Consider the following 11025-nt stretch of genomic DNA (forward strand, 5'->3'; position numbering starts at 1 on the left):
CTTGTGCAGCCGAGGCAGTCCAATTGTAAGCTGAAAGTTGCTCAGAATATTTTGATATTACGGTTATACAAAAAAGGGAGGTCATAACATAAGTTAGCGTGGAAAGTCTGATTTTTCAGAGCAATTCCCCTCCATCCGTACCGTGTCTGACGACAGAGGTTGCATAGCTTGTGTCAGGGAGCCAAGTGTACCTGAGTCACAGTCCAGAAAACAGCTACTCACCTCACCTCATCTTGGGGCCTCATGGGGCCAGTGACATTGGCCATGTCATTCCTAGTGCCTGGAATCTGCACCCTGGGGAGAGGCAGGCAGAGTCAGCTCAGAAGCAATCTCCTGCCCCTTTGGAACCCCCTACCCCACCTTAGGCTGGGTACTAAGAGTGTCCTTGGGAGGAGAGCATGGTAACTCTTCCTACCTTGGATGAGCCAAGCCTAAGAAGGGCTTTGAGACCCATACTTATACCTTTACTGGGAGGGGTGAGCGCAAATCTGTACAGCAAACAGGGGCAGTATCCAGCCAGCATGAAACAGACATACAAACCGGTCTGCATCCCCATGTACTCCCCAGACAGGCCCAGAGCTCTTCCTGGCCCTTACCAGGACATCCTGGCATGCCTTGGCTCAAACACAGCCAACCCTCAGGCTGAGCAAAAGCTGGATGACATGGAGTTGCACAAACCCTGGTTTAAGTCTCTGGCACCTACCTGTACTCATGAAGGGTGTTAAATCCCAGCCTCTACGACTACTTGTCTTGCAGAATGGTGGTGAGATTCAAGAGAGGTTAAAGGAGTAAAATGCCTAGTATATTACCTTGAGTGCTCCTGAGAATATTTCCTTCTTTATCCGTTTTCCTTCTCTTTTCTCTTCTTTTCACTGTCTTCTCTGGACACAAAGGACCATCCTTTGAACCCTGTTTCACTTACCAGCCACCCCAAAGGTCCACACCACTTTCAGGCAGCAACCAAACTGGTTTAGACCGCTGGCGCCACCGGGTGGCCATGCAGAGAATTCTCTGACCCAATACGTTGCTCCAGCCAGTCTCCCTTCCCTTCCCTCCTGCGGTTGCTCTAGCACTTAATTCCGTTTGCGTACAGGTCAGAACAAACTATTCCTTATGCCCCTTCCTCCTTCAAGTGGGAAGGGAAAAGGAACTCAAGCCGCTCAGGAACTGAGCAGGGGGCTAGCGGTCCTACTTAGTCCCTGGGTGGAAACTCAGGGAACTCCTGTACAGTGCAGGGCCAGGAGTTTGGGGGGCCAGCGGTCTGCTGCCTTCGCCGGTTGAAATAAGATTAAGGGTAATCCAGTTGGGGGGCGAGGGTGGATTGGAGAACATAAAGGACGGAAGAAAAGACCTGGTTTGGGAGTCCTCAGCTACCAGCTTCAGCGCACTAGACAAGACCCCAAAGCTGACGCACAGACAGCAAGCGTTTATTTACTCAGGGCGTGAGGCGGCAAAAGGAAAAGAAGTTTATTGGCCCGTGGGTGGTCCATGGCCTCTGGCTTATCCCCGACAGTGTTTACTGAGGAGAAAATCAGACAGCAAAGGGCGTTACCTGCAGTGAAAAAGGGTCCCGCCGGCGCCACCTCCAAAAGCCAAGATGGCGGGCTCTGCGCCCCGACTCCCAGCCTCCGCTGCTCAGGCAGAGGGGTGCGCGCCGGGCTGCCCTGTGCGTGGCGCACCTCTGGGAGGCTGCTCTAAAGGAACCGCTGTGACCTGCAAACCCCCATCCGGAGGCAGAATGCAGGGGTGGAGGGCGTTGGAGTCTCTTGGGGGGCGCTTGGTATAAGGACATGTTCCCCTACACTTCACTGCCAGAAATGGCCAAAGGACTTTATAAACATCTAGATTCCCGGGGCAGTGGATTTAGCAGGTCCGGAGAGGGGCTGGGCAAGCTGTATTTTTAGCAAACCCTCCGGAGGATTCTCATGCTGAGGCAAGTTTACAAAATCAACTCGGGCGAGTAACTTCTCTGAGCCCCACTTCCCAGTAAAATCAACAATATGATTCTTCCCGGAAAGTTAACCCGAGGAAGGGTGATTGAGGACGGACACGGCAGGGCCAAGATTCAGGCGGGCTTCGCTTTTTTTTTTTTTAATTTCCGAACACATTTATGTTAGCTTTTTTTCCTTATAGATTTATTTATTTATGCTTACAGAACTGAGGTACAGGCCAGAGGCGTGATGGGTGAGAGGGTTCACCAGAGACAGAGTGGGGAGCAGAACAGGCTGACTGACAGGTGCCCAGCTGAGGGGAGCAGCGCCGGTCAGGAGAGGTCTGCCGCGGTGTGGGTCACTCCCTGGCCGGGGATCCACCGGGGCTGCAGCGGCTTCTGAGAGCTTCACCATGCCGAGCTTTAACCCGCTGCGCCACCAGGGAGAGCCCTGCTTCGCTTTTTTTTTTATAGCTCTTTTCTTGCTTGCTTGCTCCTGCTGCTGCTACTACTATTTCCTCTTGGGCGGGGCTCCAGCACAGAGGCAGGCACACCCGGGAGATTCACCTTTCTCCCGGCTGGGCTGTGGAGACTCAGGTAATGGCTTCAGGACCCGGGACACACAGGAAAAGCAAGGCCCCAACTCAGCTCCCCTGGGCCTCGGCCGGCCTGTCTGCTCTCCAGCTGGTTTCTGCCCTGTCTGCGGGCCTGGGCTGCCCACCTAGGAGGCTGACCCCAGGGTCAGGGCTCAGAGTTCACCTTTTTCCCCCGGAACTTTACCCTCTGAGAGTCATGGAGGTAGATGGGCTGTCACCTTGCCCTGTGAGTGAGAAGAGATGTTTATGGCTGCTGATAAACACCTTGGGGACTGACTCCCTGCCCCACTTACCTGGTGAGAATAGCCCGGCTGTTAATTTGCTTTTCATTATTAAACAAAGTGAGGACAGCCAACCTTTGGCCAAGTTCCCCCCAAATGAGAGGAAGTGGACTTGTTTGCTGTGGGGAAGGGCAGAGAGGGGAGAAGGGCCTGGGTGTGCTGGAGGGAGGCCCACCCTGTGTTTTGGAGATAGTGGGCCTCAATCATTGGCCCTAAAGCGATGTTAAATATTAATCATAAACAGATAAGAATGCCTCCACCTGGTGCAGGGAGGTTGTGGGACGGTGAGGAAGAGGCGCCTCCTATCTGGGTGAGGAGAGAGGACTCAGGAGGGTCGTGGGGAGCCAGCTGGACTTTGGCCCCTTCTCAGGACCAGTTAGAGAGGCTTGGGACGGGAGGGTGCTGGGGAGCTTGCCCCTCAGGGACCTCACGATCGACTTCCCGTCCTTATGGCCCGTTGGTCATATTCTCACTCAGTGTGGAAAGCTCCTTCTCTGGACCAGGACAAAAAGGGTGGGCGCCCATGTCATGGCCTGGGCGTGGGGCGCCCTGGGTGAGGCCCTTCTCTCTGTGCCTGCCTCCTCCTCCAAGGGGTTTTCTGAGATGCAAATGGTGCGAAGAACTGGGTCAACTTCGAAAGCACAGAGCAAGGGGTTCTTTGGAGGAAGCAGATTCAGGCAGGAACAGAGGTAGGGTGACAGAGTCAGGTGGGCGTACAGGACGCAGCCCTGGGAGCTCCGTGCAGGGAGGCCCTGTGGGCATGCGACCTCCCCAACACAGTCTCTGCCTACAGCCTCCGGGAGAAGGTCCTAGATGAGGCTGCACCCTGCACCCAGGAAGCTCTGCTGCCCCTCACCTTTGGCTTCTCTTAGAACAACCTGGTCCCGCTCCTGGAACAATTCTGAGGAAATCGGGACAGCGTGAGCCCATGAGAAAAGGCCTGGTCAGCTGCCAACCTGCACTGGGGTGGGGGTAGAGTGTGGGTTGTACCCTGGGACCTCCCGGTTAAAAGAGTCACTACCGGAAAGTTACCGTTTATTGGGTGCAACCATGTCCAGGCACTTGACAGTTACAGACGGTTCATTCTCGCCCTACACAGCACCGAGGTAGGTGTTATTACCCCCTTTTCATAGACGAGGAAACCGAGGTTTCAAGCACGGATTTGTTTGCTGGAAGTCACACATTTGCAAGTGGTGAGGCTGGAATTTGAACCCAGATGGGCTGGATCTGAGGCTGTTTCCAGGGTTGTGAAATATCGTTGGTGGCCACGTCTCCTTCTGGGGCTCTGGGGCCCCATGCTCCTTTCAAGTCCCCATTGTCAGGGTGGGGTGTGGAGCTCCTGCCCACAGAATGCTAGAACATGTCTCCCTCCCTGGTGGACCTGCACGACTCTCAGGATAAAGCCTGTGGCAGTGGAACTCGCAGTGCTGCAGTGTGAGGCAGTGACCCTGAAATGGACAGAGCCCAGGCTCCAGGGAGAGCCTGGCCCTTGTGCTCCTTTGGCCAGGTGGAATCATGGGGAAGCAGAGGCCCAGAGGCCTAGTTTCCTTCAAACCAGATGATGAAAGGGCCAGGAGTGGGGTGCAGCGAGGCGGGTTTCTCAAGAACTTTGAGCTCAGCATCTTAGGAGCGGGCCCCGCATCTCCAGGAAGTCTCCCTGCACCGGTTCCGCATTCTGACTCCTGCCCTGCCCTGCACACCCCTATGTACAACGCACATGTTGGCACCTCGGCCCGGAGCCCTGTTCGTGCCTTCCCGCCCCAAAGTTAGGTCACCCATGGCAGGTCCGGCGCCTCCTTCCTCTGGTTCTCGCCAGGGCCGTCCACCCAGAGCTAGGTTGCCACATGAGCAGAGCTCTAGGGGGCTGGAGTGAGACCAAGGATGTGAGGCAGGGTGGGGTCAGGGTGGAAGCCCCGGGCCTGGCCTGGCCGGTGCTCAGGGCTCCCACTGCACGGTCAGGGCCAGGTCTCTGAAGAAAGAGTCCAGTTCTGGAGGCTGCTCCAGCTGTGAGGCCTCAGTGGCTCGGGGGGTGGCCTTAGTCTCAGACGGTGGGCCCTCATCCTTGGGAAACACGAGGGACTCCAGAAGGCCCCAGGGACTCAGGCCCTGGTCTCTGGGGATGCATGGGAGGGACACAGGGTGGCCTTCTATCTGCAAAGACGAGAGAAGGGGCAGCTGGGCCGTGTACCCTGGTGTCCCTGGGTCTCCTCTGTGCAGCACGTTTGGGTCCCTATGAATCCCCGGATGCTGATGGAGACATTTTGTTCCTTGAGGCTCCTCTGTAGCCAAGGAGGTCGCCTCCTGCAGCAAAAAGGCACCTGGCATGCGGTTCCCACCTGGCGCCTCCTTCTGGAGCTGACCTCTCGGCCTGCGGTGTTCGGGGCTGGAGGGCGTCACAGCGGGGGAGTCTCTGCCATCGCCTTCCATATACATCCACATCCCGTAGGAACACGGCAAGCTGTCCTGATCAGCATGAGGGGCAAAGGAGCGGGGCTGGGCCTCAGAGACCCCCTGTGGGGTGTAGAGTCGGGGTGTAGCTTCCGCGCTTTCCTGAGGTGCATAAGGTGGGGATGTGATCTCAGTAGCAACCTGGGGGACATAGGACAGTGGGGGCAGTGTCTGATGAGGTGGCGCTTCGGAGGGCTGCTCGGTGATGTCCAGCTGCCCGAGGTGGGTGATCCCAGGCGGGCTGTGCGTCGGTGGGGCTCCTGGGAGCTCCTTGGGCCCCTGGACCACAGCTTGCGAATATTGGACAGTCTGGGCCACACCGCTGGGGCTGCTGAGCTCAAAGACGGGGATGAACATGTGGTCCTCCTGGGTAAGCTGCAGGGGCTGGAAGGGCAGCATGTGGTGGATTTTCTGTGCCGGGAGATAAGTACTCTGGTTAGGGCCTGGGCTGAGCTCCCTCAGGCACCCTGGGATGTGTCCTGCAGGGTGGGGGGTAGAGCCTGTGGGTTGCTTACATCCCATATCCCCTCGCTTCCTGGGATAGCTCTAAATCTGGGGTTTTGAGAAGGAGGGGCTCCCAGCCCTTCAGATGAGGACGGCTTCTAAAGTCTGGGTTGCCCAGGGAGAGACTGAGGTTACAGTTTCTCTAGAAGGCAGGTCATCCAGGAAGCAGATGTCTCGGATTTGGGGGTGCCTCGGGGTATGAGCTGGAGGTGGTGGCCCCCACTGCTTGTGGCTCCTGAGGCCCTGATGTAGGGGGCAAGCAGGGGCAGGGACAGGAAGTGGGCCTGGCTTTGACATGGAGGAAGCCCCTCAGGCCCCCTGTCCCTCTGGAGGGTGAGGGTCAGCGCCCCAAGCCCCAGCCAGCTCTGCCGAGGGCCCCTGCTACTTAAGGACAGACCCAGAGCTGGGGGGCTGCTATGTGACTTGTGTGGCCGGGATAGGATATCACATATTAAAAGTCAGCTGCCCTCAGAGACAAGACACAGGAAGTCTCTCACATGAAAATCTGAAATTCTGACTTCTCTTGAAAAAATCTGGATTTGGCCACACCGGGCATGCGTTCCCAGCTGGGGGTTCTCGGGGCCTGTTTGACAGCCCTGAGCTCCACGGTTGCCCCAGCTCCCGGCTCTCTTTGGCCCCCTGGGTCCCGTGTGGCCTGCCTGACACTGTGCTCTCAAGATGCCTGGGCCACTGCTCCACCCACCTCCCCTTCCTCAGTGCACCCCGAGATCTACTGGACCGTGTCTCAGGCTGGAGGATCGGGACTTTATTTTCTACTTTGTGCACAGGTCCCTGCTCTTCAGGGAGAGCCAGGCACCCTGGGAGGCACCCTCTGCTGCTGTGGGCCCCCCGGGCATTGGCCCCCTGCCCCAGGGGCGACCACTCACCATCGAGTTGGGAGCTGGAGGTAGCCTGGTGAAGTATCTGTAGCTCAGGCAGCAGAACCCTGCCAACAGGAGGCCCATGAGTAACAGGAGGGCGCCCGAGAAGGAGTAGGCCCACCTCTGATCTGGGTGAGCAGAGAGCAGAGGGGCGGTTAGGCTGGCGTCCTGTCTGGCCTGGTCCCAAGTGTGTGCTGTGACGGGGCTGCCCCTCCCCCAGCCTCGGGCCAGCCTCGGAAGGTCCCTTCTCCCCCAGTATTTGCAGGTGGGACAGAAGTACCAATGGAGGGCCACACAGCATGTCTAAAGATTAAGTAAAATCTGCTCCAAGTTCTTGCTCGACAAAATCACTTTTCACAATGACCTGGAAGGCCAGCTTTGCTGTCTGGACTCTTGAATTCCTTGGCGTACTGTCCTGGCATGGGGAGGTGCAGGGACAGCCCCTCAGAGTCCTTAGCTTACCCAGCTTGCCCCCAAACTGTGGTGAGCCACAGGCACATGGACTCCTGGCACACAGCCAAATTCATCCTTGCCCCCCGCAAATAGCCACCACGGGCTAGCCTTGGGCTGAGGTCTCCACATTAGCAGTGTTTGCCCTCTGGAGACAGGGGACACCTCTGTCTGGACCTAGGCTTCGGGCATTCGTATGGGGAATTCAGGGCTCCAGGTACACAGAGTACCCTGAGAGACAGGCACCCTGGGGACTCTTTGTCATGTGATGTGGGGAGGCCCTTGTGAAATACAGGGTTCAGGTAAGGGTCCCTCATGTCTGGGTTGAGGCCAGCTCTGCCCCCCTGCAAGTGGGCACTGGCCAGAGGGAAGGGAGAACTGACACACCAGGCCTGTCTTCCTGTCTTACTCCATCTCCTATTATTCTGGAAAGTAAGAGAACATGTGAACCAGACTATCCTGGGAGTCCTAGAGGTCCGACTTAGCTGCTGACGTGCTGAGCATCCTTCTCTTGGTTGCCTGCCTCTGTGGTCTACCATTCCTCATAGTAGCCAGCACTATGGAGCGCTGATTACCTGCCATACCCTGTGCAGAGCGCTCTCGCTATTTTATCCCACTGAACACATAGAGCCAGGGATGCTCTCTCCTCAGATAATGGAGCTGAGTCTCAGAGAGTTTAAGGGACCAAGGTCACACAGCTGCTCACTGAAGAAACCAGAATTGACATGGGTAATGCATAGCCACTATACAATGATGCTTCAGTTTCCTCATCTGTAAAATTAGGACATTGGGTGAGGAGACCCTGAGGGCATCAAGATGATGGGACTAAGGTTCTGTGCTCCTCTGAGATATCCTTAGAAATAGAGAAAGTGGAAATTCTGTACTTCAGACAGTCACTAGGATGCAAGGTCAGTGGCAGGACATTCCCTGGAAGGGAAGCAACAGAGGCAGTGTGCAGTCTACTGGGGGTGAGCTGTGAACAGAACTGCACAATGGTGGTTAAGTCCAGTGACCCCGACCGGGCTCAGTGGGCAGCTGTACAGTCAGAGTTGGGTTGCTCAGCCTCTCTGAGCCAGAATGCCTCCTCTCTCAAAAGAGGATGGTGCTAAAGATCATGCTTAGTGAGATAAGCCAGAAAGATAAAGAAAAATACCGGATGGTCTCACTCATAGCAGGAGTATAACGGACCAGGCGAGAAAATAACAAAAATAATGAACAACCATAGACCAGAGACATTCTGTGGGGGTGGAGTGGGGAATGGGATCAAAAACAGGGGGGGGGGGAGAAGGGAGGGAAATGCACGGGACTAGGGTGGTGGCACAGGGGTGATCTGGTGATGGGAAACCTGCGGGGATTACAATCGAGATGGAAAAAAAAATGTGCAAAATGATGTAAAAATAAACTTTGTAATAAAAAAAAAAAAGAGGATGGTGCTACCCGACTTCAGGGTTGTTTTAGATTAAATGGGAATAGGTATGCAAAGCGTTTACATACGCAACATGGCAACAAGGTACTTTGTAAATGGTAGGAACTGCTATTAGAATACTTCATTTCAAAGGATAAGGTGCTTTTTCATATAAGAAATAGCCACCAAGAAGTGTGATTTATGTAAAAGTAGCACCAAAAACATGTTATGAGCTAGACCAGGTGAAAACCAAAACCAACCAACACAGATCAGGGTGGCGTGGTCTGCGCCTTGTCCGATAGCAGAGGGGCCGGGCTGGGCCAGGTGCGTCTGGAACAGTCCGGGGCGGGGGGGGGTGAGGGGCGGGGAGGAGAGTGGCAGAGCACACACTGCCTCCCAGCTGCGTGCCTGTCAAGGCAGTTTCCTTTTCCTCGTTGACTTGCCAGTGGCCCTTTCCCTGGGAAGGACATGCCCTGTCCGGGGGCCAGAGCTGCCTGTGCCGCTGGCCATAGTTTCCCTGCAGATGACTACCCTGGGGCTCCTGCGGAGAGCTCGGTCTCTTGGGGGCTCGGGGTCAGCTGGCGAGTCAAGTGTTTGAACAAGTGTTTGAACCTACTTCATGCTGAGCCACCAGACAACGGTCCCCTGGGGCCCCGCCTTGTGGCTACCTGGCCTCTGTTCATCGCTGCAGGCCCAGCTTTGATTATGCCATTTGGCAGCTGGGGGACCAGTCCCCCAATACTGAGTATTGGGGCACACAGAGCTGACTTCTGGCCACCTCTGCGTCTGCGTCCTTGAACGGTGTCCTCTTTCCCCTGCATGGTCGCCAAAGCCAGCAAGTTAAACTCTGATCTGAATGTCGGTGTGGCTGGAGCAGAAGCAACCTACTGATATGATTCATCTGAATACGATGACTAAGGTGGAGACTGTTTTTCTAACTCCATCCCACCCTCTGCTATCACTCTCATCTTCTAAACCTGCAGCTCTGAGCATTTCACATAACTGCCTCTATAAAAATAACCCTAATAAAAAGATCACTTAGCTTAAGATGAGAGCCGGGTTTCTGTGTGCCAGCGGGAGGGGTCATAGGGCCCCGTCTCACAAGCAGATGACTCAAAGCTGTCTCTGAGATCTCCTCGTGGTGAGAATGTGGTCTTCAGCATTAGGAATAGCGTACCCCTCAGCACCTGTGTGACCCTGGCCAGGTTACTCACCCACTCTGAGCCTCATTTCCTCATCTGTAAACTGAGGGTGATAACAGTAACTGCCTTGTAGGTGGGTCGGAGGTGGCTTGAGTGGATTGTGCTTAGACTCTGTTAGCACTGTAGAACTTGGAGTCATCACCACCATTGTTATTATTTGATTTTGGGGGATATGGAGGGAACTTTTATCTTCTATTCTCCCTTTTAAAGATTATTTCCTGGTATATCTCACTTGGGTTAATATTAAGGTGACTGCGCTTTGCCAGGGTACATAAATTTTGCTAGCAAGAGGCAATCCAGGCATTACAGGAAGGTGGAGATTAAACATGTGCCGTGATAACCCAGCGGCTCCCTGTCTAGTGAATAAACAAGGATTGGCTTTAATAATCACCAACAACTCTGCTGTGGTTTTGCAGGGCTCTGCCAAGTCTCACCTTGGTTACGGAGAGGAAGACATAGTCAACATTTGAACCTAGGAGGCCCTGCGCCCTCATTTACCTGGCAGCGTCTTCACTCGGCACTCATAGGGGGTGCTCTCTTTGAACCAGCTGGGAAGCCAAATCTTGGTAGTCCCAAGGAACTCAGTGTCAGGGGTCAGGTTAGTGAACTCGTGTTCTCTCTCTTTCACTTCAAGCTGTGAAATTTGACAGAGAACCCAGAGTGACTCTTCTGTGTCAGACTCCATCTGGAACCTGAGCAAGTGTGCATACATCCCTGCTCAGGTACCAAGCCAGAAACTGACTCCTACCTTCTGCTTTATCCCCAAGTGCAGTCATCAAGCTCCACGTCCTCTCACTTAGCACGGTGTCTGGCGCATAGAAAGCACTCTAAATACCAGCTGCTACCACGGCCACCACCACCATATCGTTACTACATCGCCAGTCCCACTACTGCTACACACCAGCCTCTTAGTTCTCCTCTTTTCCTTCTTCATCAAGCATCAAAATCCCTTTGAATACTCATTCCCCCCTTGTTTTCCTCGCCACTTCTGCCTTGACTGGACTGCAACCTCTTCAGCCTGATCTCTTGCAGTAATATACTTGGGGGTCACCGGTCTCTGGTTTTGCCCTGTCCCCTTCCATAATGCTCTTTCTGAAAGAGGAATGTAACTGACTGTTCCTTGATTCGAAATCCTTTGATGGTCCAAGTCAAGTTACAGGTCAAAACACTGATTACGGCCCTCCCTGGTCGCGCAGCAGGTTAAAGCACAGCACTGAGAATCCAAAGCCGCTTCTGCATAAGTTTGATTCCCGCCAGCCCTGGAGATGACCACATGGCACGGCAGACCTCTCCTGACCCGCCCGCTGCTCCCCTCAGCAGTGTACTTC

At 54.8% G+C, this 11025-nt stretch overlaps 1 protein-coding gene across 1 annotated transcript in view; it reads right to left on the reverse strand.

Annotated features, from left to right (window-relative positions):
- Positions 1-4742: 4742 nt before the first annotated feature.
- IL22RA1 (interleukin 22 receptor, alpha 1) overlaps positions 4743-11025 on the reverse strand; it is a 16486-nt gene continuing 10203 nt past the window's right edge. Inside the window, exons 5-7 of the mRNA XM_004679381.1 lie at positions 10196-10331; positions 6647-6768; positions 4743-5666 (exon numbers count right to left, since the gene is read on the reverse strand). Of these exons, the coding sequence (XP_004679438.1) occupies positions 4743-5666; positions 6647-6768; positions 10196-10331 (1182 nt within the window). The remainder of the gene's footprint in view (positions 5667-6646; positions 6769-10195; positions 10332-11025) is intronic.

The sequence above is a fragment of the Condylura cristata genome, unplaced genomic scaffold, assembly GCF_000260355.1.
Source record: "Condylura cristata isolate star-nosed mole 26May11 unplaced genomic scaffold, ConCri1.0 scaffold00008, whole genome shotgun sequence".
NCBI classification, from domain to species: Eukaryota; Metazoa; Chordata; class Mammalia; order Eulipotyphla; family Talpidae; genus Condylura; species Condylura cristata.